The sequence below is a fragment of the Stigmatopora argus genome, chromosome 19, assembly GCF_051989625.1.
Source record: "Stigmatopora argus isolate UIUO_Sarg chromosome 19, RoL_Sarg_1.0, whole genome shotgun sequence".
Lineage (NCBI taxonomy): Eukaryota > Metazoa > Chordata > Actinopteri > Syngnathiformes > Syngnathidae > Stigmatopora > Stigmatopora argus.
In genome coordinates, this window is record NC_135405.1 from 4396118 (window position 1) to 4422727 (window position 26610).

The following is a 26610-nucleotide window of genomic DNA, read 5'->3' on the forward strand; positions in this document are numbered from 1 at the left end:
AAAGCTACTTTATTCAACTGCAATTTCCTGTTCAGTCCAGTGAGTTGCTTGATAATCAGGTGGCCATTCTGCTGTCACTCCAGTGCCATCACTACCCTCGCCTCCCACACGAGTTTTCAGTGTATCAGTATTTTATACAGCCTACGATCTGTATAATAGAATCTTATTGTATGCAGTGACACAGAGACTTTCAAATCATTTTGTGTGTGCATGTATAGTAGATCATCTGGCAAGGGAATCTGAAACAATTACTCTGTGCGTGTCATGTGAATGAGAAGAAGCAAAGGATGGACCCAAATGCAGGAGTTAAGGCACTGAGCATGTACAAACTAAATATACTTTCAGAGGAAAAATAAATTACAATAATTGGGAACATACAGCAAAGAAGTAACGCAAGAAGGGACTGACACTAAACTGATGAAGACAATCCAACGACATGGTCAAACTCTGGCTGGGTTAAGTAGGTCATTAATGATGACGAGTCACACCTGTTGCAGCTCGACCGGTCTGGTGCTTGGCCTGTGATTGGGTGACAGGCGCATCCACCTACCTGCCTTACCCTGTAACTGACACAAGGTGTGCTTTTGCAGAATGAGCTAACTAAAGGAGAAAATGACTTGACACCAACAGAGACCATTTTTCAATATTCATACTTCTGTGTGCATGTTTTTATAGACGTGAAAAAACTCCATTTTTGTCAAATCAAGCACTATTATTGTTCAGCCTTAACAGAAACATCTATGAACTGAATTTTGAGTTTTGGATTAATAATCAAGGGCGGCCCGGCAACTGAGTGGTTAGTGTGTCGTACTCAGTGCAGGACCTGGGTTCAAATCTAGGTCGGTCCACCTGTGTGGAGTTTGCATGGTCTCCCCGGGCCTGCGTGGGTTTTCTCCAGGTACTCTGGTTTCCTCCCACATTCCAAAGACATGTGTGGTCTAAATTGCCCCTAGGTATATGTGTGAGTGTGAATGGTTGTTTGTTCGTTGTGCCCTGCGATTGTCTGGCCACCCATTCATGGTATGGCCTCTGGCCCGAAGTCAGCTGGGATAGGCTTCAGCACCCCCCACGACCGTAGTGAGGATAAAGGGGTTCAGAAAATGAGATATGATGAGATTAATAAGCATGGTGTTCAATGCTCAAATGAGTAAGTTAAGTAAGTTAATAACTAAACAGAAGGGACATGCTTTGTCCTGTAGTCTCATGAAATTTGAAAATAGTGTTCGATTTGTAATAGGAACGAATACTGGTAGTGTGCATTCTAAAAATATGCACCCGAAGGTATTCCCTCAGTTTTTTTACCAATGTGTATGACAATGACAATGGAAGACAAGAAGGCACAATGGATTAAAAAATAATAATGATGTAGCAAAGAAAAAGCACCATAGAAGTTACGATCAAATGGTGAAAACATGAATACATTTTCTTGTCCAGAAACCCATTTCTACATAGAACAAGTGGTTTTAGTTACACCTAAATTATGGTAGGAGTAAAAAATATGTACAACAATTTCAGTATAATACAATACCCACATCTTTCGGAATATGAGTAACAATAGCTTCTGTTATATTAGTTCAACAATGTGAATATGTCAGAGTAGCACAAGTAATAAAGTACTCCAGCATTCATGTGACTGCTTATCTTAATACTTAAGTAGTATTCAGATCAAATTTGTTGCTTGAAAAGCCAGAGCCGAACTGTCACACTGGTCATTGAGAGTTGGCAGCACGAGATGAATTTGTAGCGTTGGAAACGTTCTTAGGACCTACAAAAAATAAACACCAACAGACTTATTCAACAAACACATTGTTTCAAAGGCCATCTTATATACAAGCACAACTGAATACAATATAATCCATCCCGGTTGCTGTGATTACATTGTGGGTGGCTTTGTTCTTTTGTTCTTGTCATAATTTGGTTACAAGTCACTGATGGTGTAGTAGTTTACTGGTCAGTGACGATATGAGCGCGATTGGTAGTGCTATAAGACTGACTAGCAGTCAATCTGTTGTTTAAGTTTTTTACGCTGAATAAAAAGGACTGAGGAGAAATAAGTATATTATAATTAAGAATATTTGACAGGCATATCAAAGCGTTTCAAGAGCGTCTAAGAGCATCTGGCATTCTTGTAAGAGCATTTGGCGTGCATGTAAGATCATTTCATATGTGAGCAGAAGAGGATTTGATCTGCACGTGAGCATTTCATATGTAGAAGAGGGTACTGGTGCGTTACACGTATGAGCAAAACAACAACAACAACAATCACTATTATGTGTAAGAACATTTATTACTAAGAGTAATCCTGAATTACACCCATACTTTATCTTGTTGTGCATGGGCTGTTAAAATTTGCTAATTTACTCTATTTTATTTGTAGGACAGTATTCTTAAATAATATTTTGTTATAAGATGGTTGTGTGAGGAAATATATAGGAATGACAATTTATCAGCAAACAAAAACAGAACAACTATCCTGTAACGGACCGGTTAATGCGGAGCTTTACCTAATTATTGTGCAAATAGTGCAAGGTTTTGTTGGGCTCAAAGCCAGCAAGGAAGGGATGGCATTGGTACCGTATTTTCTCGCATATATGCCGTATTTGTAGCTCAAAAGTATGATGACCAAATCAAGGGTAAGGCTTATATGTGCACAAATTAGACTAGACATTCACGAAACTTCGAGGTGACAGAGACGAAACGGCATAATGCAAGAAATACAATGCGGCCAATATGGTCTTTTACTTCAAAATAGAGAAAAGATAAACAGATAAAACGCTAAACAAAATTTATTTGGACGTCTTTAAAGGAAATTCAAGAAAAAAAACGTATCTTGCGTAAAACGTAAAAAAAAACCTCATTTGCTTCTGCCTGCCATTGCTCGCTCAGGGCGCCTCCATCTTACCGTAGTTAAACATGCTGACTGGCAGACTGATACATGTGTCTGTAGTGTTTACCATGTCAGCACATCCCAATAGTTGTTAAGGCTAATCAAAGGTCTTACAGTCGATCATTAAAATCTCAGCCTTGATAACTGCGTAATGTGCTATTATTGCACCCAGACTTGGTGAAAATTAGACCCCTACGGACACACTTGCTGATTGTACTGCTGATGTGACTTGCTTTTTTAATTCGCCCATGTGCAGGCAAGACCAGCAGACGATCCTTTCGATTCACACAGTATCTCAGAAATACCACATGTGATGATTTTTCTTAAGATTTTCCCTTCACACATTTGTACCCCCTATTAAAACCATGAATATGGAGGTGAAAATTGTTAATCAGGGGGTGTCTTATACGATATAAATAGTAATATTCAACTATTTTAAAGCAGATTTAAGGGTACGGCTTATACGTGGAGGCGGTCAATATGTGAGAAAATATGGTAATTCTTTTTAACTATGTCAAAAACTAGAATTGTTAGGTTTGTAGAGTTGTCAGTTTAGGGGAACTGAGAAAAGGAATTAAGGACTCCATGAACTGATTCTAATCAATTTCTTCACCTAAATGATTGATTTGTTTGAAAAATTCATTTATAAGGCTCACCTGCATGATGCTTGAAAAAGAACATTTATAAATCTATTTTCAGATAGCAAAGGCAGTGAAGTTATAATACCTTTTTTTCCAAAGAGATTCAAAATCTTTGACTGGCTTGAACTTCCAGTATTGGTAGTCTGAAAGAATTTATATAATTACATGTTAGTAGGTCATTCAAGAAAAGATACATGAGCTGCTAACAAAAAAATAGATGGATTTTGGTATTACTCGTCACACTTACACTGGTTTGAGTGATCATTTGCGACATTTCTGAGCGAACCTGAAAATAGCAATGCACACAAATTAGCAAAATCTTGTCCAAGTGAAACTACCTTGAAATTTATTTTTAGAGGGACAAACATGACTTTGTTTCAGACAATCCAATGGACTCGTATTCAAAGACTTATTTTTTTCCACTCTATTATTTAATTTTGGTAGAGGCACATACCTTATTGTCCAAGAGTGTTCCGAAAACCAGTATAAATAAACCCTGTGTAAACCCAGAGAAAAGATATCAAAACAGGAGTATCACAGGTTAGATGATGTCATCATGTAATTAAAAAGTTCAATCAGTTCCACGTGTTTACAGTATGTTGTCTCAATAGCCATGTTTATTCAGAAAATTCTGATATTTGAATCGATTCAAATCAATTTGTTCCTCATTGCACAATTTCGTTTTGTTTTTTGTTTTTGTTGTTTTTGTTTTTACAAACGACCCTTTCAAGAAACATTTAAGCATGGAACCCTATAAAGGGAGTATTAACCAGCATCGAATAATACCTAAAAGTTCAAACAAAGGTACTTTTATTCTGAGTGTACTTTAAACTGACTTGTTTTAAGATTTTTATACCTGCATTTTTACAAAAAAAGTGTAATGAAATTCACTTTTATTCGAGGAGATTTATTTGGTCATTCTTTCCAGTCCTTGTCTTTAAGTTGTCAAATTTAGTTTGCTTGTTTGCTGCAAAAAGCCAACAGCAAAAAACAGAAGAGACATCACACTGCTAATGTGGACTTGATTGACTGATTATTAACAGTTTAAGTATTAGCTGGCTAAATATTCCCACATAAAACTATCATACACCCTTTATTGGAGGAAGTGATTATCTCCAAAGGAAAGACCAATACATCCCCTGTAGAGAAAATCTTACCTGTAGAGAATTAAAGAGGGCAAACGTAGCATGCAGTCCAAGATTTTCAGGGTCAGTTAGGGTTCCCACGCCAAGACTCCATGTTATTCCAAAAAATGGTGTAAGAATGGCCACGGTCCGAGCAAGGACGCCAACAAAATCTTTTTCATCATTTTCCTGACGAACTGACAGTCCTCGTCTCGAGATTAGTTTAACTATCATCACAAATAGGATTATAAGATTTATGAACACAATGAGCAATGCTGGGATAACAAATGCCAGGAGCGCCATGGACCTGCTCCAATTGAGCCAACAGACTGCGGTTTCCTGAATATAAGAATTGACCGGTGCAGTTACGGCTATAGTAATCGTTGCAATGAGCAATGGGGCTCCATAGCCAAGACTGAATCCAATAGCCAACATGGTGCTTTTAGAATCCCTCCCAAACACATTGACTATGTAATAGAACAACAACAAGCCAAAATTTAACATCCAAAAAAAGAGGGCTAAGTAAAAGAGATGGATGAAAAAGGTAACAGCAGTGCATACACGTGGATTGCTTCTCATTCCTGCAGAGACACCTGCACCAACAATGAACCAGATGTTTGCAATTAGGAGAGACAAGGCAATATTAACAATGCAAATATGTCGCAAGTGTGCTGTACGGCTGTTGCTAACTTTTCTCCATATTGCAGCCTCAATGCAGAGGCATATAATTAAAGACAAAATGGAAATTCCGACCCCGATGTAGGTGATGTAATCCAACACAAGGCTGTTTGGAGCATGAGGTGACATTAAAATGGAAAATGAAGTCAGATGGTCACACTGACATGTGACTGCATCATTCTCTATTACAATGAGCTCACAGCCTTCATCGTCCCATCCTCCAAGACCTTCGAAGAGGGAAAAGTTCCAAAAGACACACTGAGGTCTTTCAAGAGTCTCATTTATGATGTCAAAATTGAATGAGATGTTGTTGATATTGTTGTCAGACTGAACAAGTACAACTCTCCCATTTATGACCCTGCCTGTAGCGTTGTTCTCATCTCTTGGAGGAAGTACATTGTCCAAGGATTCAAAGGTTATCACTGTGAGGTTTGTTGGTCCATTGGTCCCTTGAATATCTATCTCCACTGTAGAATTAAAATCTGCGTTGAAATTGTTTATGAATGAGGTTTTGTTCAAGAGTATCAATGGTGTTTCGATGTTAAAAGAGGCATTGCTCAGTCTACTAGTTATACCCTCAAGAGCAAACAGCAATAGTGAGCTTACACTCTCATTTCTAGGGGTAATGATTCTTTGTCCCAAGATTTCAATGATAGCTTCACGGTTAAGATTGTTCCATGCATCTATTGCGTTATCTAAGGTAAGGACGCTTGTGGTTAGAAGGACATCCTGAATAACAAAAAAAAGAAAGACAAACAGTTAATACATTTGTTCAAAAGGCTGTGGTGAAATGAAAAAAGGACATACCTCCATTGACTCCTGGATTATCTCAACATCAGATGTTGTTACAAAGGATGCAACATTGTCAAGAATTGTAACAATGGCGCCAATGTTGTTTTGAGATTCAGTCACTTCTTCACTCAGTGTGGTGGTGGCATTACTCAGTTCTTCCAGGAACTCTGGTAAAGTGGTTTCATTCAAAAACTGAAATTTGGGAGGAAACCAATATTATAAACAATAAATGCATTGTGTTATGTATAAAAACGGTTGAAACACTTGAACTCAATAAAGTCCATTCAATGTTTTCAGATTTTTATTCTTTACTATATAAGCGCACTGTATTAAAGGATGGGCTTGTTAATGCTTTGATCAGAGTGCAAACATCCCATTTATGGAAATATTGTTCCAATTTTTTCTCGTAGAAGTTCAATAATCTTTGCAGTAGATATTTTTTAATGTGTGTGGGGTGGGGAGTGTAATTGATCTCACTTGAGACTGTAAAAGTAATTCCACAAGAATTTGAAGGGTGCAGTTGTCGTCCCGATCTTCCCATTCTCCATTCTCTCTGCAAATGGCAGTTTTTTGTCCAACCTCATTTTCTTCACAAGAAGCTCTACCCGTGCTATTTAAAAATCCATTTCCAAATTCTGGATCATCAACACACGTGAATTGACCTGAAAAGACAATACTAAAATGTTTACCTCAGCAATTTGGTGTGCGCACATGTGATTACTGGTTTTGGGGAGGGGGTTCACTATTTATTTGATGTTGTCATTTGAGGCTCAGTACTTACGATTTGTGAACAACAAAAATGTTGCAGTCCGTCGAAATTGAGGGAAATTAATGGTTTCACAAATGATATTTAATTCTTGGTTATCACAGTCTGCCTGTGTTATTGGGGTCAGACTTTCAATTGTTTGACCTGGTTTGAAGAGTAACAAAAACAGAACACAAAAATGTGAACATGTCATCATTTGAAAATCAAATTAAACAGAATGAATTTCTCTTTCAATTTGTGAAATTTATAAAATGTCGTGCTTCTTGCTTCTTAGCACTCCAATAATATCCCCATGCGTTCACTATCAAGCAATCCTCTTAATGATAGATTATCAATAAGAATGGCCATTCAGATTTTTTTCATTTTTCTCGTAGGACCTCCAAGGACTTGCAAGGTCAAGAACATTTCTATTCAACCTTCACTGTGACAAAAAGATCATACATGTTTTAGCTTTTTTTTCTCTGTGTGCAGTGTTAGATTCATGAACTTTTGATTTAGTCTTGACTTTTTTCCTGTGTAATTTTCTGTCACCCAACGGTTCTCTATGTCTCGTTAACTCATATCTGTGAATTTAAGACCCCCTTGTCAATGTCACGTCAATATTAGGTGTGCGTCCCAGGCATGTTTGATTATTTTGTTCCAATTTTTGTAATTTGGGATTCCCGGCTTTTGTTTGCACTTTGTTTTTGGTCTCTTTAATTAAAACCCGTTGATACCAGTGTCCCGGCCACCCTGTTCCCCTGTGTTTAGGTCCAGGCCCCCTGTTTACACGTCTGCACGCCTGCAGTGCGTGACATGCAGGACTTTAGTGTGTTATCCATGACAACTATTGTATGATAGATTGGTCGATACTGTTATATTTTTCTATTGATTTTGTGGGGGACATTTTCAGATATGAGATTTGCTACCTCTTCAACAGATTAACAAATTCACTTGAAATCCAAACAGTGCTCAGTTAACAACAATTGCCTCAACATTATAGATTTGTAAAACTATCATACTGAAGACAAAATTTAAATTAAGAAAAAAAGTACCGTAATTACTCGAATATAACGCGCACTCGAAAATAACACGCATGTAATTTTGGGCCCAAAAAATCTGGAAAAACGCAGTACTCGAATATAGTGCGCACCTAAAATTTCCCGCTGACGAAAATCAGAAATCTTACCTTTTTTTCTTCGTTTCACGATTGTTTTGTTCAAACAAATTTATTCATTAGAATCCTTCAAATGAAGAGTTCCTCTCTCTCTTTGTCTGTCCTCTCATACATCTCTTCGTTGAGAATCCTATCAACGTCCACGCTTCCTTCATCCACTTCCTCTTCCTCCCACAACACATCATCCGATTGGCTTTACGAGATGACGTAAAATCCGTGCGTCAAAGTGAGTTTGACAATGCTTTTTTCGATCGAAAATTTGTAATTTATTTTAGTTATTGATTATAACACTGAACTGAGAGAGGGTGAACTGAGACGGGTACGAGGCTAGAGGGGGGCAGTGGTGGTCTCGGCTTTACGAGATGACGTAAAATCCGTGCGTCGGCTTCACGAGATGACGTAAAATCCGTGCGTCGGCTCTACGAGATGACGTAAAATCCGTGCGTCAAAGTGAGTTTGACAATGCTTTTTTCGATCGAAAATTTGTAATTTATTTTATTCAATTCAATTTCAATTCAATTTATTTGGCAAGAAAAAGCACTAGGCTAAGGGCCATGTAACAAGACACAAAAAAAAAAAAAAAAAAAAATTAGTTATTGATTATAACACGCACCCCCAACTATTGGAATTAATTATATAGCAAAAATCTGCGTGTTATATTCGAGTAATTACGGTATTTCTCTTTAATTTTTACCTGCTTGTGGGTCTCCTTCAAACACCACCTCGTAGGGAGCTTGGACAGAACACTGGACCGACACTTGCTGCCCAACTTCACATAAGAGATTATCTTGAAGGGGATCCAGTATAATTCTTGGTGTTTCAAAATGAAGCAAACGGTTCCTGGAGTTACTCCGGAAACTTGATTCCCCATCAAACAGGCTACATTCATAGAATCCTGAAAGAACATTGTTTTGTGAATAACAAAACTACCCCTTCCTATAAGATGAACATCAAAAAGTTTGGGTGGGCAGACATTTGGGTGGCAACCAAAGAAGGGGTCCTTCGTGGTCCGATCTCTGGCTGGAAAAAAACTGGCTCTCGGCTATGGAATGCCACCCCCTAGATGGAAAGGGGCTTGAGATAGACCGTGAGGTTAACAAGTTCCAGCTCGATGGAGTCGGGCTCACCTCTATGCACAGTTCGGGCTCTGGTACCACACCTCTGGAGGGGGGTTGGACACTATTCCACACTGGAGTCGCCTATGGTGAGAGGCGACAAGCAGGTGTGGGCATACTCATTGGCCCCCGGCTCGGTGCTTTAGTTCACCCCGGTAAACGAGAGCATAGCATCCCTTCACCTACGGGTGGGGAGATGGAAGTGCCCTTCCTGGGGACTACCTCATTCTGCTAGAGGACTTCAATGCTCACATGGAGAATGACAGTGAGACCTGGAAGAACGTGATTGGGAAGATTGATCCCCCTTATTAGAACACGAGCGGTGTTCCATTGTTGGACTTCTGTGCTCGTCGTGAATTGTCAATAACGAACAACATGTTCCATCTTAAGGATGTCCTTATGGGCACGTGGCACCAGGACACCGCAGGCCGCAGTTCGATGATCGACTTTTTAGTCGTGTTATCAGACTTGCGGCCACATTTCTTGGACAGTTGGGTGAAAAGAGGGGTGTCAACCGATAACCATCGGTGGCTGTCGTGGTGGCAACCCCAGAACCCACTGATCTACACTGCCGGTAAGTGGTGCCATCAGGCTGAAGGAGTCCTATCAGGCTTTTTTGGCTGATAGACTCTGGAGGCAGCTGACAAGTACTAGCTGGTCAAGCCGCACTCAGTTCTGGTGGTCTCTGAAGCAAAAACAAGCACATGGGAATTTGTTGAGGGCATGGAGAATGACTTCCCGGGGACTTCAAGGAAATTTTTAGGAGGAGCAGTGTGGTTTTTGTCCTGGTCCTGAACCAATGAATCAGCTCGATAACTTCACCAGGGTTCTTGGGGGGCCATGGGACTTCACCAAATCAGTCTATATGTCCTTTGCGGATGGCATTCGACCGTGTTCTCCGGAGTTTTGTGGGGACTACTCCGTGAGTATGGGGTACCCGAGTGCATGATACATGGGGTCCGGTCCCTGTATGACCGGTGTCGGAATCTGGTCCGCGTAGATGGCAGTAGTTCTGTTTCTACACAACTTTTATGGACCAAATATCTAGGCACTGTTGTGGAGTTGAGGGGTCCACTTTGGTGACCTCAGTGTTGCATCCCTGCTTTTTGCAGTTGATGTGGTTCTGTTGGCTTTATCATTTGCAAACGAGTGTGAAGTGCTCGGGATGAGAATCAGCACCTCGAAATCTGAGACTATGGTCCTTAGTTGGAAAAAAGTGGCATGCCCTCTGTGGATCAGGGATGAGGTCCTTCCCCAAGTGGATGATTTTAAGTATCTTGGGGTCTTGTTCACAAGTGAAGCAAATTGGAACGGGAGATCGACAGGCAGATTGGTGCAGCATTTACAGTGTTTTCTGTCTGGCCCGAGGAATGCCTTGAGATCTTCCCAGAAGAGCTGGATGAAGTGGCTGGGGAGAGGGAAGTCTGGCCTTCCCTGCTAAAGCTGCTACCCCCGCGACCCAACCTCGGACAAGGGAAGAAGAAAGAAAGAGAAAGAAAATTCTATCCCCAACTATTCCAGTAAGTGACAATAAAGCATTTTTTTTCAAATATTGTTGCTGTTCTCTAATTTATGAGCAGCGGAAATTTTGCAAGGATTTTTAAAATTGACCTATAGATATTTCAAATGTTTCTTACCATCATCAGTGAAAAAGAAATTGTTGATTGTAAGTGTTTCCATTCCATTTTCTTGTGAAAATGTGTGTTGACCATCTTCATTTATTACAACATCATCAAGAGTCCAAATTGTCGAAGTGATACTTAAGTCTAGGTCTCTTGGTGGTGGACCACATGTCACATTTAAAGTCTCTCCAAAAAATACAGGACGTGGTTCAAATAATAACCTTGTGCGGCCTTTGGTTGAAAACAAACAGATAAAGAGTAAATTAAGGTGATATGGCATTAAAGTGTCTCAATTTTTATGGGAACACAGCTACTTACTCTCAAACACCACAGGAAACAAGTTCTTCAGGTCATTAAACATTCCCGTTAGAAGTGCTTCAACATCTTCATCTTGAATTGTAGTATTTGCAACAATTTCAAAAGCACCAATTGTGCTACCAGCGCTTTGTAAAAACATTTCAAAACAGATTATGTAGGACCTTGATAGTACCAACATTAAAAAAGGTTTAATGATGCTTCTCTTTTCATTTTTGTCTTTTTAAAATTAGTCATTCCTGGCACAATAATTCGGCCAAATGTGTTGTCATTTTCATTCAGTAATGAAATAAAAACTTAAAAATGTGTAAAACTTTTATGAAAATTTGGAAGAATTTGTATTTTAGAAAATTAAATATACCTGAAACCCAAAAGTGTTACAGATTGTAATCCTGCAATGTGGATCTCAGCTTGTGTTGTCATCTGTTTGAGAAGGTGAGCACATCAAAATGTGGGGTTCAACAGATGTATTAATATCAGCAATCATCAGCACTCCTTGAAGGAATCATTAAAATTTTAACTTACGGAACGTGAAAAGGCCATGTTAACTTCATTATCTATGCTGTTGTATGATTCATCAAAATCAATATCCAATGTAAATGATACCCGCTCTAAAATGAAGTGAAAACTTGTCAGTATACATATACAAATAATTTTTTCACTGAAAAAAATTGTTGTAACTGATTCACCTGTTATTCTCTGCGTAACTGGACCTGAGTTAGAAAACATGAAATGAAATATTATGAAATGTTTCAAAGATTTTTTTGACAATTCTAGCTAAATTTCACAAAATAACCATGTGGAAAATCCACAACAAAAAAGGACAATGCGGTCAAATCTTTTGTTTTTGAGGTGTCGAAAAGGTTGGCTCTTTGAGAGAGATTTTTTGGTACCTCTGCTTGGTGAACGAAAGATAGGCAGCATATGACTTTGAACAATATGTACTAGAGAAGGACCACAGCCCACTACTAAATACAATATGACACTCAGTGTTACCCATCACTCAAATATTTACAACCAGCTTCCAAGGTTAGCCTGATAGATGTGATTGGCTTGGCATAGAAGTAAAGATAGCAAAAAGCTTTTGAAACACCAAAATGTTGAATGAGCTCAAACGTCTCAGGTCAGCAGCACCCAAATTTGGAAGTGCTAATGTGGCAAGCAGCATATGATGAAGTAAACAACAACATTTTTCCAAGACCAGAAGTCGAATGTTTTCATTGCTGCCCAAAAGAAAGCTTATCTTTGTTACTTTTCTTCAGGAAAAATGGCTGCACTAAAGTCGTTGTGAACATCAAGGGTTTAATATAGTTTCTGTATTAAAGTTCTGCTCATACCACCTTGAGCTCGATTTCAGTCTGAGCAGCAAAAAAAAAAAAACAATTACGTGCATAATCTATACTGTAGATAAATTTAGATTTCTTTCTTTTCAGGAAGTTGTGATAAGTATAAAGTCTTGAATTTAACGGAATTAATTTATATAAATGTTTCCTCCCAAAAATAATAACTTTGTTTTTATAGTAAATACATCCTGGTGATACATTTTTCCAATGGTTGTTTAGCTTTATACCTTAGATGCTACAGAGCATAACAGAAGAAAAGAAAACAATGTGATTAATAGTATGTTTAAAACTGAAAACATTGGAAGTGTATTTTATTTTTAATTATCATTATTGGACAATGTCAATATTATTTAACAATTCTGATTTACTAGTTTACACTACTGCAGCTCGTTTTCTCTTTTGTGGTGCAGATGAATAGTGGAGCAGTTCCGTGGAAATAACAGTGTGCCAATAAAGCTATAGAACCATCACTTGGAGGCATAAGCATCAGCCTGACAAAGACAGTGTTCTAAAATAACTTTAGCATTCTTTCTGAATAATGACTCACAAAGGTAGTCACTTATTTAAAAAACAGTACAATACCTTCTGTGGTTGTTACTGGATCTCGACATGGTAAAATAGCTGTGAAGCAAAAAATGAGAAATTCAATTATTGTTTGACCCAAAATAAAACCAGTGTCTTCCAAATTCTCAAATTCGACCAATGCTGAATATATAAAATTCAGCAAGAGGAAATATTGGCAGACGTTCAAAGGTTTTTAATATTTTCAGACGGTCACAATTTTTCCAGTGAGATTCCATGTGGATTGTGAGATTATAGTTTTCTATCCTCTTGTTAAAAGGAGCCACCGCTATGAAGACGTTTACGCCCTTTTAAGCCACAATTGTTATCTTGTACAACATTTTTTTGAAATATTTCCTCTTGGTTTAAATATCCATAATTTTCAGAACATATTTTCTTTGACTTTCAGAGACGCCATGTTTTATGCACACAATGCACGCTGGGGGTGATGATACAACTTGTTTGCTCTTGGTAGAATAGCTCTGCTCCATACCTGTAGATGTACCACTGTAATCACTAATCATTAAGTCACTCCCGAGAGTGCGACGTCAACAAAAAACGGCGACCTACTAATTAAACTGATTTTACAAATTTTGTATCAAAGTATTAGTACATTGAATGCTATCATTAATTTTTCAACAACTACAAGTTCTTATAGTCGTTGCAGATCCTTTTAAGTGTTACAGATTTGTGCTTGGTGAAGAATTTATTTCCCTGTGATCTTTTCTGAAGTTATAAGAGTTCTGATTCTGCAACTGGTCGTAACTTGCACTTATTTGACTGTATTTAATCTTCATTTATGAATGAAACCCACCACAACTGCACTGTTGACAGTAGTTATAGCTTCACAAGTTTTGAAATAAATCAAATGAATTTAATGAAAAATCCCTTCCTGACACATTTTTATTTGTGCATAATTGCATACATCATCCACCAGTGCACACCTAGGATATGCTGGAGGTGCTTGGCCTTATACCTAGTCATGAAACACCTTGGTGAATCTGCAGTGGCCAGAGACAGGAAGTCTAACCATAGAAAATTTGGGCATTCCTAGTTATATGCACAGTTTTAAATCTAATTCACTTACTTGAAATTGGTCCACATAACTGCTCAAATGGAGGAATTCCGCCGATGCAACCACAGCGTGTACTGGCATTGTTGCATTCATCATAAACGTCACAGAAGTCACATGGCCATTCAAACAAATCCTCACACTGACACTGATGACTTCCAATGGAGTTTTGATAGCAGGCTAAACATATTGGTGACACAATGCTTATTACTATCCTATTTAAAAGCAAAGACACAAATAAAGAGACAGAAATTCTCACCTGTGGTCAAATTCCAACTTGTCATTGTCAATTTATTTGATAACTCCAATGGCAAGAAGATATTTTCCACAGCATCCCTCATTGTGTTAACTATCTCTAATGGCTGAGTTACTGTTGCAGTTTCCACCATGATGACAACTTCAACTAAAGCAGAACAGGAGGAGAGAAGACATGACAACATAAATTATTTTACACTAACGCTTATCTGGGTTTAAGACTGTCAGTATAAAATCATCAATTGTGTTGAAGATTTCATGAAGATTTCTTCTAACAAGATACAGCAATACCTTGAGATACGAGCTTAATGCAGTCGGGGACTGAGCTCGTATGTCAATGTACTCGTATCTCAGATCAAATTTTCCCATAGAAATGAACTAAATGCAAATTAATCAGTTCCCACCCTCTGATAAAACACAAAAAATAGTATATTACAATGGAAAAACATCTTTCTATTTGTTTCAAAATCACCACCTGTTCTAATTCGCACTTTTAGGCATCATTAAATCAAAGAAGAAAAAGATTATTTTGAAAACGAGATCACTTTTAGTAAGTTCAAAAGGTTTGGTTAGTGGGTTTGGGAAACCCCATTAGGTAGCCATCTAAAATATTATGTTGTTGTTGGATGATTTTATACTGCTGTCCATTGGCATTTACAACTTGGAGTGAGACAATATCACGAATACTACTGTTTCAAGATAAAACAAAACATTCTAAAAAACACACTAAACCTTTCTCACTTCTTAGGCATGTAATCTTGCCCGAGTGATACAGAAGTGGTATTCAGAATGGTAATTTTAAGAAAGAGAAAAAGAACAACAGTACCTATTGTTTGAGGTATGGGGATATCTGCAAAGAACACACAAATAAGAAGTAATACAGTAAGACAAGCAGAGGCGCATGAATGTATATATGTGGCTAGCACTAGCGTGTCTGGTATATCTTGCTTTTTCAGAGCCCATTTCATGCACATAACTGCAGCTAGTGAATGTTTTAAAATTAAAACTCTATTATAATCCTTTAGAAAATAGAACGGCGGAGAAACGTGTCTAAACGTTGAAGAACCCAATTTTTCCCCCCCTTCAAAATAGAACATCTTATTGAGGGCCAGCTGTACACAGCAAAGATTCACTTTTGTCCGTCTACAGCAGGGGTCTCAAACATGCGGCCCGCGGGCCAACTGCGGCCCGCGGGACGATAATTTGCGGCCCCCGTCTTAATATGAAAGATCAATTTTTTTTTTTTTTTAATTTTTTTTTTTTTTTTTTTTTTTTTTTACCCCTTTCCCCATGATGGCGCCGTTTAAGTGGCAGCCAGTGGCAGTAGCTCTGTCCACTCATGTTTTTCTTGTTTTACAGCATGTTTTACATGAAAAATTAGAGGGAACATTGACATGCACCTGCTTGTGGCAGGTGTGATACTGGTGTGCCGATAGCGAGCAATGATGATGTCGTGACCGGATGATTCGCCTAAAGACGTTTCGCCGACGGACGTTTGACAGACGGACAGGTCGTACTAGTATTTGTTAGTTTAATGATTAAATACAAATACTAGTATTTGTATTTAATCATTAAACGCTGTTTTCAGCTGGATTTGACCGAATTTGAGAGCATTTTGAGCCGTTTGGCGAATGGACGTTTATAGACGTTTTTTTGCCTCCATCGCGATATCATCCAGTATTTGTATTTAATCATTAAATGCTGTTTTAGGATGGATTTCACCCGATTGCTGTCATTTTACGGCTCGGTTCTGCTACATCTGCCTGCCCAAGAGTGCTTATTCCTGGACTGCCATGCCCGCCCAAGAGTGCTTATTCCCGGGCTGCCATTGATGGTAGACGAACATTGATTTTTACTATAATTTGGACAACACCGGCGGCGGGCCGGATTAAAAATCCTAACGGGCCGTATATGGCCCGCGGGCCGAGGTTGAAAAACTTGTACACACACGATCCGGCGGGGCGAGCGTTCGAATCCCGTTTCGGCGGAACCTCCGTTCGGCCGAATGAACGTTCGGTGGAACGTCCATTCGGCGACCTGCCCGTCTGTCAAACGTCCGTCGGCGAAACGTCTTTAGGCGAATCATCCGAGTACCGATCATGTCGCTCACACTGGTACTCAGTGCGCTCGGGGAGGTTGTCTTTCTGCTCAGACCAACAAAAAATTAGAGGGAACTTTGGTTCGGAGCTGAATGAACCAATCACGGTGAGGTATACGGCTCTGGAGGGCGGGACATCGGCCGGGCTGTCCAGTGCCTCGCTCACTCACTCATTCATTCCTCCAATCAGCTGGGCGGAGGAGAAGCCGTGAGGCCGATCACTCCGCTCGGCGCGCACACTCCTCCGCTGCTCTCAGCATACAACTGAATGAGGCGCTATGATCCGTGATCCAGCCTGTGTCAGTGTCTGTAGCCATCTCCGCGATTGAAACGGAGAGCGAAAGTGCACATGCGCCACAAACCCGCGCGACTGAATGTGAAAGATCAACCCGAGACTCATTCCAAGTGGAAAAACATATTACAGAGCCCCAGAGATGTCTCTTTCAAAGCCTGCCGTGAAGAGAAAGGTCGGTGATGAGCACAGACAGTTTCAAGAAAAGTGGGGAGTGCAATATTTCTTTGTTGAACACAGGGGCACCCCGACGTGTCTCATTTACACTGAAAAAGTTGCGGTGCACAAGGAATACAATTTGAAACGTAATTGTACTACGAGACATGCTGTGGAGTACGAAAAATACCAGGGAGATGAGAGAGCCAACCAGGTTGCCAGTCTTAAAACACGTCTTCTGAGGCAACAGGATCTCTTCAAGAAGGCTACCAAAGACAGTAATGCAGCAGTCAAAGCTAGCTACGCCGTTTGTGAGTTGATTGATCCTGTGCTAAGTGATCCCAAATGGCTCATGGACTTGGCTTTTCTTGTTGATATCACACATGAGCTTAATGTACTGAACAAGAAGCTACAAGGCCAGGGGCAACTTGTCAGTGCTGCCTATGACAACGTGAGAGCATTCTGCACTAAACTTGTGTTATGGAAAGCCCAGCTCTCTCAGACAAACCTTTGCCATTTCCCAGCATGCAAGGCTCTCGTGGATGCAGGCACACCATTCAGTGGTGAGAAGTATGTTGAGGCCATTTCGAAGCTACAGGAGGAATTTGATCACAGATTTGCAGACTTCAAGACACACAAAGCCACATTTCAAATTTTTGCGGACCCCTTCTCCTTTGATGTGCAAGATGCCCCTCCTGAGCTTCAAATGGAGCTCATTGACCTGCAGTGCAACTCTGCACTCAAAGCCAAGTTCAGGGAGGTGAGTGGAGAAGCAGACAAGCTTGGGCAATTTTTGAGAGAGTTGACCCCCAGCTTCCCTGAACTTTCCCGAAGGTTCAAGCGGACCATGTGCCTTTTTGGGAGCACATACTTGTGTGAGAAGCTCTTCTCCACCTTGAACTTCAATAAGTCCAAGTACAGGTCCAGACTTACTGATGAGCATCTTCAAGCTCTACTGAGGGTCTCCACTGCTTCCTCCCTCAAGCCAAATGTGACTATGTGAGAAGAAGCGCTGCCAGGTCTCTAGCAGCAAGGAGTAGGCAAAAGAAGCCGTGTTCAGAATATTCCATTCAAGTTCAGAAAGTTAAAGGTTAAAGAGCTGTTAATACAGACATTTGAAACGGAATAAAAATAATTCATTTTCTCTACTTAGCCAGCCAGTGTATATCTACTGTATGCTCATTAGTATTATTTGGTTTTATATTACTGATTGATTTATTTTTTATTCATCTTTAAGTTAATTTATTTAATTCATTATTTTTTGTTAAAAAATAAAGGTATTTGATAACGTTGGAATGTTTTATCAGTGCTTTTCTTGTGGAAATCCTGATGCGGCCCAGTCTCACCCAGACTCGGCCTCTAGCGGCCCCCAGGTAAATTGAGTTCGAGACCCCTGGTCTACAGTAACTAATAATGTAATTGGAAACATGAAACACAATTTGGGCTAGGTTCTCCTGGCAATCTGTTAATGGGATTCTACATAGTTTTAATGAATTGGCCTCAAACAAGCTGCACTTACATGGTACACAGTGTTCGCCTCTTGGTATTCCATTTATGCAACTGCAATTTTGTGAATTTAGATTGGTACATCGACCATAAATCTCACAAATGTCTTCTGACCATATTAACTCATCCTCACAATGACACTGTTGTGCTTCATTAGGCAATGGATAGCAGACTGTAAAGAAATAGACACGGTGGCATGAAAAAATGAATTAACTAAAAACATCACATCAACTATTTTGCTGCTATTGATAATTAATTGCTTTAAATAGATGTCCAATATATTAGAACTGGTATAATTGGCAGTAATCATTGGCTCCCAGTCCCTTCCAATTAAAAATGAGATTGACACTGAATGATCACAGCCGTCCATAGTAAACTGAGTCGGAAGTCAATGAGTTAAAATGAAGTAACTACGACTTTAAGACCAAAACTCTCACCTGTGGTCAAATTTAGCTCCTCCACAACAAGCAAGTTGTCTATTTGGAAATCATTTGCGCTAAAACTCCTCACTATTTCAGGGAGCATAAATGGGTCGATATCGTTTACCAAGACGAAAATGTCCACTGAAGTTGTGGAGCAATTTGTTGGGGAACAATTTTCCAAAACTGAAATCCAGAACAGAGACACATTGCAATTATCATGCTTTGCAGTCACCGTACCAATTAAGGAACACAATTCTTGTTTGAGCACAGTGATGACTAAATATGCTGCACCGTAGACGAGACCAAAAAAGATGCCTTACATTCCCTTTTTATTATGCGATGACTGTTGGTTATTGTTTTATCTGCTAGCTCCTGGAAAGTATAAAAGCATGTTATCACAAAAACATAATGGTTGTTTTTTAACCCCTTAAATACATTTTAAAAAAATATTTAGATGTCTGTCTCATTTTCCCTTCATGCTTGTTTGTTTAAAAATAATTAGAAATCTGTTTTTCTACATTGTATTATATTGTTAGCTTGAAAAAAAAGTTTGAATACTGCATTACCTGATTCTGAAAAAGGATGTATGCTGCCAAAAAAAGAACAATGAATCGAATTGCCTTCAGTGATTTCATCTCCACTGTAAAGAGAAATTGACATCACAATTTTAACACCCAGAACTTTTTTTGCTACTTTTATGCACAGTTGTGGTCAAAAGTTTATATACACTTGTGAAGAACATAATGTCATGGCTCTCTTGAGTTTCCAGTTATTTCTAGCTTTTTCTCTGATAGAGTGATTGGAACAGATACTTCTTTGTCACAAAAAACATTCATGAAGTTTGGTTCTTTTATGACGTTATTATGGGTTAACAGAAAAAGTGATCAAATCTGCTGGGTCAAAAATATACATACAGCAACACAAATTAGCAATTTTGGTGACTTAGAAAGTTGTGTCAGTGAAATGAGCTTGATAGCATGGCCTCTTAACTTCTTGTGAGTGATGAGTGACTACAGCTGGTGACTTCTCTGAGGCCATTTAAATAGGGCTCATTGGATGCAAACGCCCCCAACGCTACAATGGGAAAGTCAAAGGAGCTCAGGATGGATCTGAAAAAGCAAATCCTTGACTTGAACAAGTCAGGAAAGTCACTTGGAGCCATTTCAAAGCAGCTGCAGGTCCCAAGAGCAACAGTGCAAACAATTGTTTGTAAGTATAAAGTGCATGGCACTGTTTTGTCACTGCCACGATCAGGAAGAAAACGCAAGCTATCACCTGCTGCTGAGAGAAAATTGGTCAGGAGGGTGAAGATTCAACCGAGAATCACCAAAAAGTAGATCTGCCAAGAATTAGAAGCTGCTGGAACACATTTGTCAGTGTCCACAGTCGTGTTTTGCATTTCCATGGACTGAGAGGCTGCCGTGCAAGAAGGAAGCCCTTGCTCCAAAAGCGGCACTTTAAGGCTCAACTGAAGTTTTCTGCTGAACACATGGACAAAGATAAGACCTTCTGGAGGAAAGTTCTGTGGTCAGACGAAACAAAAATCGACCTGTTTGGCCACAATGCCCAGCAATATGTTTGGAGGAGAAAAGATGAGGCCTTTAACCCCAAGTACACCATGCCTACCGTCAAGCACGGTGGTGGTAGTATTATGCTGTGGGGCTGTTTCTCTGCCAATGGAACTGGTGCTTTACCAGTGGTGGGCGGTGCATTTTCTGGTAGCACCTTCAATGTATCAATCCAACCCTCAAAAACTATTTTATGGCTGTAAAACCTCTACTGCAGCTACAGCTGCAACACATAAAAAATAATCAATAAATTAATGCACAAAAATGGGGTAAAATCCACTTCCTAGCAGCATTTCATGATTAAATACAAATACTGGAGCTTTTCAGACATTAAAACCAGGCCAGGGGGTGATTTTCCCGGGAAAAGACAGCGATGAACGTCAATGGCGTACGGGCAAACATTGCCCAAAAATGGGGTAAAATCCAGCCCAAAAGAGCATTTATTGATTAAATACAAATACTGGAGCTTTTTAGACATCAGAACCGGGCCCGGAGTATCATTTCCCCGGTAAAAAGACAGCGATGAACGTCGATACGTCCATACGTGAAATGATAAAAAATGCACTAAAATACTAAAATTAGGTAAAATCCACTTCCTAGCATCATTTATTGATTGAATACAAATACTGGAGCTTTTGAGACATTACAACCAGGCCAGGGGGTGATTTAAAATATATTTGTAAATTATGGATGGATCCAATCCAATGGTGATTGTCTTTGATAACTCTTCATCATTATCCTAAAATGGGCAAGGCATATGTTGTGTATCTGAGCAATAGCAAGCCTTTGAACACTTTGATAGCAGGACACTTCTTTTTACTCGCAGCATTTTTCACTTGCACTTTCTTGGGTGAAAATGATGAAAAGCAAAAAATAAAGCTGTATTAAGAGAAACTAAAGACACAATGTGTTAGACCTAAGGGACAAAACTCTATTAAAATTCTGGATGCTCAGTGATTATTTACCTTTAGGGGATATTTAAATATTTGAGAGTTCATGTTTCCTAACTTCAAATTTCTTTTGTATTCAGAGACAACATTTTCCCATTTAGGCCTTTCATAACCTGAATAGTTTTAATGTAGAGACATTTGTGGAGAGAGTTTACCACTGGATGTAGATTTTTTAACAGTAATGTGTCTGAGGTGCCTCGTGGTGTAGAGTAGAGGTTCACTCGCCTGACTTCAGTGCAAGCAGGAGTGGGCTCAATTCCTGCTGGTGGCAGTATGATTGGGAGTGCGGATGGTTGTTTGTCTCTCTGTGTGCCCTACGACTGACTGGCAACCAGTCTAGGGTGTAGTCTGTCTTTCGCCCAAAGACAGCTGGGTTAGGCTCCAGCAACCCTTGCAACCCTTTTGGGGATGGGCGGTATGGAAGATGAATGAAGGATTAATGTGTCTGCTATAATTCTTGAGTGCCAATTTACACGTACAATAATTTCTTCTTCCTTGTTCCTGGTTCCTTGAAAACACACTTTTTGTAGGGTTTACCATTTAAAAAGAGGAATAGGAGAAAAAACTAAAACTAACAGTTAGGATTACACAAACACTGAAAAACACTTAATTGAACAGCTCATGTGTTCATTTTGGCACCTTAATTAATTTATTTCAAGCAATAATCAAACCAAGCTAGAATAATACATTCCAATAGTTTCGCTTTAGTAAATTGAAAACAAAATGGGAGTGGTTACTGTCAGGTTGGGAAATATTTGCTTTTTAGTATCCGGGTGTGGAGCTTTTTAAATATCAGGTGCTCTATTTTTGTCCATTGTCAAAATGTTCAAAAGTGTGAGTCTGTGACAGCGAATGGGTGATTTACCCCAGGTTTTTGTAATATCTGGAAAAAAGTACCCTTATGCTTTAAAACAAGGGCTGGATGAACTGGATAAAGGAATGGATACTCCCAAAGACTTAATTTTTCACCTACTGAATAGAACCGGAAGAACAGTGACATTTTTGTCCGTGTCTTTCATCCTCTGCCTGGTGTAGGGAAAAACAATTGTCTGTGTATTACCGGTTTTAATAGGGAGTACAAATGTGTTACTTTGAATGGAAAATCTTAAGAAAAATCATGGCACGTGGTATTTCTGAGATACTCTATGAATCAAAGCCACATTATTAGGGTCAATATTATAAGGAATTATTTCATCCAGGTATGGTTGTTTTCTTTCTGCCAGCATCAACATCAATAAACATCACAGTTGCAAATAGTCAGCACAGGCACACTATATTTTGTATCTTCATTTAGGACGTAACACATCTAACCACTGTATATATGATATTTGGCGCGCTCATTCTCCCTCTATTTTATATTCTTTCTTCGGTGCTGAGATATGAAGCAGTGCCCTGAATTTTGCTATTTTTTATAAACTTGGGCCATTAGCCTGGTTAGTGGAGTCAAATTCCAACACCACCTTCGCAGCTTGTGTTCATTGTTCTTCCCAACACTTTTTTCTTTTTCAAAATAGCACCGCTATCATAATTCTCGAGGTAAAAAATACAATGCAGCTATACTGTTAACACTGAGAAAGCTGCAGAAAGCAACATGCTAACTTTCTCTCATGTAATTATCCTATCAGTCATTGAAAACAATGACTATAAAGCTTTGCTCAATAAATCTCTCCCCATCACCATACACCTTACACGCCCTCTTTGACATCATGGTCAAATTATGCTATTTGTTTACAAGATTACTTTGACCTGGTGTCTCCACATTCTTTGATCAACCCTGCACAGGTATTATTTAATGTTACAGTGCAACATGTGTTAGGTGTGGCATGACATGAGAATGATGTTTTGTTTTGGCACCGTCTGCAAAAATAGGGCTCATGAATCTTATATGAATAGTAATATTATATATATGTGTGTGTATGTATATATATATATATATGTATATATATGTATGTGTATATATGTATATATGTATATATGAATATGTATATGTATGTGTATATATGTATGTGTGTATATATATGTATGTATATATATATGTGGTGGCCTTTACATTATTGAATCCTAATTTTGGTATATATATATATATATATATCAGTGGCGGGCGGTGCATTTTCTGGTAGCGCCTTCAACGTATCAATCCAACCCTCAAAAAATATTTTATGGCTATAAAACCTCTACTGCAGCTACAGCTGCGACACATAAAAAATCATCAATAAATTAATGCACAAAAATTGGGTAAAATCCACTTCCTAGCAGCATTTCATGATTAGATACAAATACTGGAGCTTTTCAGACATTAAAACCAGGCCAGGGGGTGATTTTCCCGGGAAAAGACAGCGATGAACGTCAATGGCGTACGGGCAAACATTGCCCGAAAATGGGGTAAAATCCAGCCGAACACAGCATTTATTGATTAAATACAAATACTGGAGCTTTTTAGACATCAGAACCGGGCCCGGAGTATCATTTCCCCGGTAAAAAGACAGCGATGAACGTCGATACGTCCATACGTGAAATGACAAAAAATGCACTAAAATGAGGTAAAATCCACTTCCTAGCATCATTTATTGATTGAATACAAATGCTGGAGCTTTTGAGACATTACAACCAGGCCAGGGGGGTGATTTTTCCCGGGAAAAGACAGCGATGGACGTCAATGGTGAAACGCCAAAAATTAAACTGGGGTAAAATCCACTTCCTAGCAGCATTTTGTGATTAAATACAAACACTGGAGCTTAAATACAAACACTGTAGCTTTTCAGATATCAGAACTTGGCCCACAATTGAAATATTATTTAGGAATATGGCCATATTTTACTCACCAAAAATCCTTTTTACACAATATCCATCCTCCTTTCTTTCTTCCTTCTTTCCTATCGCCATCGAAGCTAATGATGAAATTCGAGCCTGTCCTGTCATATTTCTGGCATAGTCCGTTTTGAAAATGGCTTTAAATCAAAACAACATTATACTATTTGCTTGTGGAGCTAAGTTAGCACACTGAAAGTGCCGCACACACCATATTCCTTGCTGTAACAGGCTTGCTAGCTTCGGAGTTGACCGCCCTTTCTTAATAATGTCCTTTTTTTTTTGAAAAGTCCGTCTGGAAAATAGCTTTGTGAGAGAAATCTGCAACAGAATTCATTTGTTTTTGCCACTGTCGGCCAAGTGGGTGGAGTTTGCGATCTCTGGCTGCTTTGGCCCGCCTACTAGCCAATCATAGTTTGTGAAAGCAATGACATGACCCAGCCAGCAAAATGTTAAAGCCTATGAAAAATCATTGTGGGGTTGCCAACTCGAAATCTGATTGGTTAAAAGCAACAGTCTTGTTTAATGCAGCAGACCCCGCAAGAACTGATTGTGAAGGCTTTGAGGCAGAACTGATCTGGCAACAAATAATGGCTGAAATGTGATTGGTTAAATGCTTCAATATGAAAACACACATCTGGAAGCAGTGCAACCAGGGGGAAAAGCAATGAAAGGAAGCTAACAGACCATTTGGAATAATAAGTATTGATGGACAAAATATAATATGATTCAGATATTTCTTAGGCCAGCAGAGAAGGCCTTGAAGGCCCTGACGCCCCGCCACTGTGCTTTACAGAGTGTAAATGGGATAATGAAGAAGGAGGATTACCTTCAAATTCTTCCAGATAACCTAAAGTCATCAGCCCGAAGATTGGGTCTTGGGCGCAGTTGGGTGTTCCAACATAACAATGACCCCAAACACACATCAAAAGTGGTAATGGAATGGCTAAATCAGGCTAGAATTAAGGTTTTCGAATGGCCTTCCCAAAGTCCTGACTTAAACCCCATTGAGAACTTGTGGACAATTCTGAAGAAACAAGTTTATGTCAGAAAGCCATCAAATTTAACTGAACTGCACCAATTCTGTCAAGAGGAGTGGTCAAAGATTCAACCAGAAGCTTGCAGATGGCTACCAAAAGCGCCTAATTGAAGTGAAAATGGCCAAGGGACATGTTACCAAATATTAGCACTGCTCTATGTATATTTTTGACCAAGCAGATTTGATCACCTTTTTCTGTTCACCCATAATAAAGTCATAAAAGAACCAAACGTCATGAATGTTTTTTGTGACAAAGAAGTATCTGTTCCAATCACTCTATCAGAGAAAAATCTGAGTTGTAGAAATAACTGGAAACTCAAAAGAGCCATGACATTATGTTCTTCACAAGTGTATGTAAACCTTTGACCACAACTGTATGCTGTTTTGAACATTTTTGTGTGTGCATATTCCAAAATTCTCTTTATTCTTCTACCGCATTTCGGGCTGGCTCTAGCATCCACCTGGAGCGTGGCTTTTTCGGACCGGCGCCATTCCCCCGTTAGAACCGGTTGCCACTCCGCCTACAACACACTAACATTGGTTCCGGCTTCTTTCTAACCGATGGTAGGCCAGTGAGGTGTTACAAGATAGCCAATAGGAAAGCAACTCTACCACGACAATTAAAAAAAAAATACTGGATAGAGGAAGTGAATTTACTTTTCAGGGACTATTGAGGGAATATATTAGAAATGTTTCCCATTTTCCCAAGGCCGATATATCTATATCTATATATCTATATATCTATTATCTCTATATCTCTATATCTCTTTATCTCTACATCTCTATATCTCTATATCGCTATATCGCTATCTCTCTGTATCTCTGTCTATCTCTCTATCTCTCTATCTCTATATCTCTATATCTCTATATCTCTATATCTCTATATATCTCTATATCTCTATATCTATTTTTATTTTTCTCTGTTAATAGCACTAGAGGTACTTTCTTCTTGCCTTTTTGTGTTAAATACGCATGTAAAAACCATGTTTTATTTTGGCTTTTTCTGCAATGTAAGTATAATTTGTTGGAGCCCAAACCAGTTGACTTTAAGAGACGAGCAAACATTTACAGCCTTTGACATGTTAGGGTGTTCAGTTAAAATGTATGTCTCAAGACACGCACCTAAAAAAGTGCGTATTTGACACAAAATGTATGTCTCAAGACACGCACCTAAAAAAGTGCGTATTTGACACAAAAAGGCAAGAAGAAAGTACCTCTAGTGATATTAACAGAGAAAAATAAAAATAAATATAAAGTTAAGATTTTGAATCTTAAAACTCCATAAATGTCTTGCATTTCTTTTTTTGGGACGAAGCACACAACAATTCTAAATCTAAGATGGAAGGTGACTTTCCTGAAAAGGTCATGTAAAATAACAAATAACAACAAACATATAAAAGAGGAAAGAAGGTGTTTTACCTCTTGCATTGATGAAGCCGTTCTT

At 39.0% G+C, this 26610-nt stretch overlaps 1 protein-coding gene across 1 annotated transcript; it reads right to left on the reverse strand.

Annotated features, from left to right (window-relative positions):
- Nucleotides 1–631: 631 nt before the first annotated feature.
- Nucleotides 632–26598, reverse strand: LOC144064980 (adhesion G protein-coupled receptor F5-like). Its single transcript, XM_077587904.1, has 23 exons — nucleotides 26586–26598; nucleotides 19368–19441; nucleotides 19122–19173; nucleotides 18817–18984; nucleotides 18393–18551; nucleotides 15154–15177; nucleotides 14332–14475; nucleotides 14088–14252; nucleotides 13022–13060; nucleotides 11786–11809; nucleotides 11622–11707; nucleotides 11458–11519; nucleotides 11100–11224; nucleotides 10797–11012; nucleotides 8739–8939; nucleotides 6904–7032; nucleotides 6600–6784; nucleotides 6138–6314; nucleotides 4686–6059; nucleotides 3983–4024; nucleotides 3776–3814; nucleotides 3614–3671; nucleotides 632–1765 (listed from the first exon to the last, which is right to left on the reverse strand). The coding sequence occupies exons 2-23, from the start codon at nucleotides 19434–19436 to the stop codon at nucleotides 1710–1712; spliced, it is 3594 nt and encodes a 1197-aa protein (XP_077444030.1). The 5' UTR covers nucleotides 19437–19441; nucleotides 26586–26598; the 3' UTR covers nucleotides 632–1709.
- Between the last annotated feature and the right edge of the window lie 12 nt (nucleotides 26599–26610).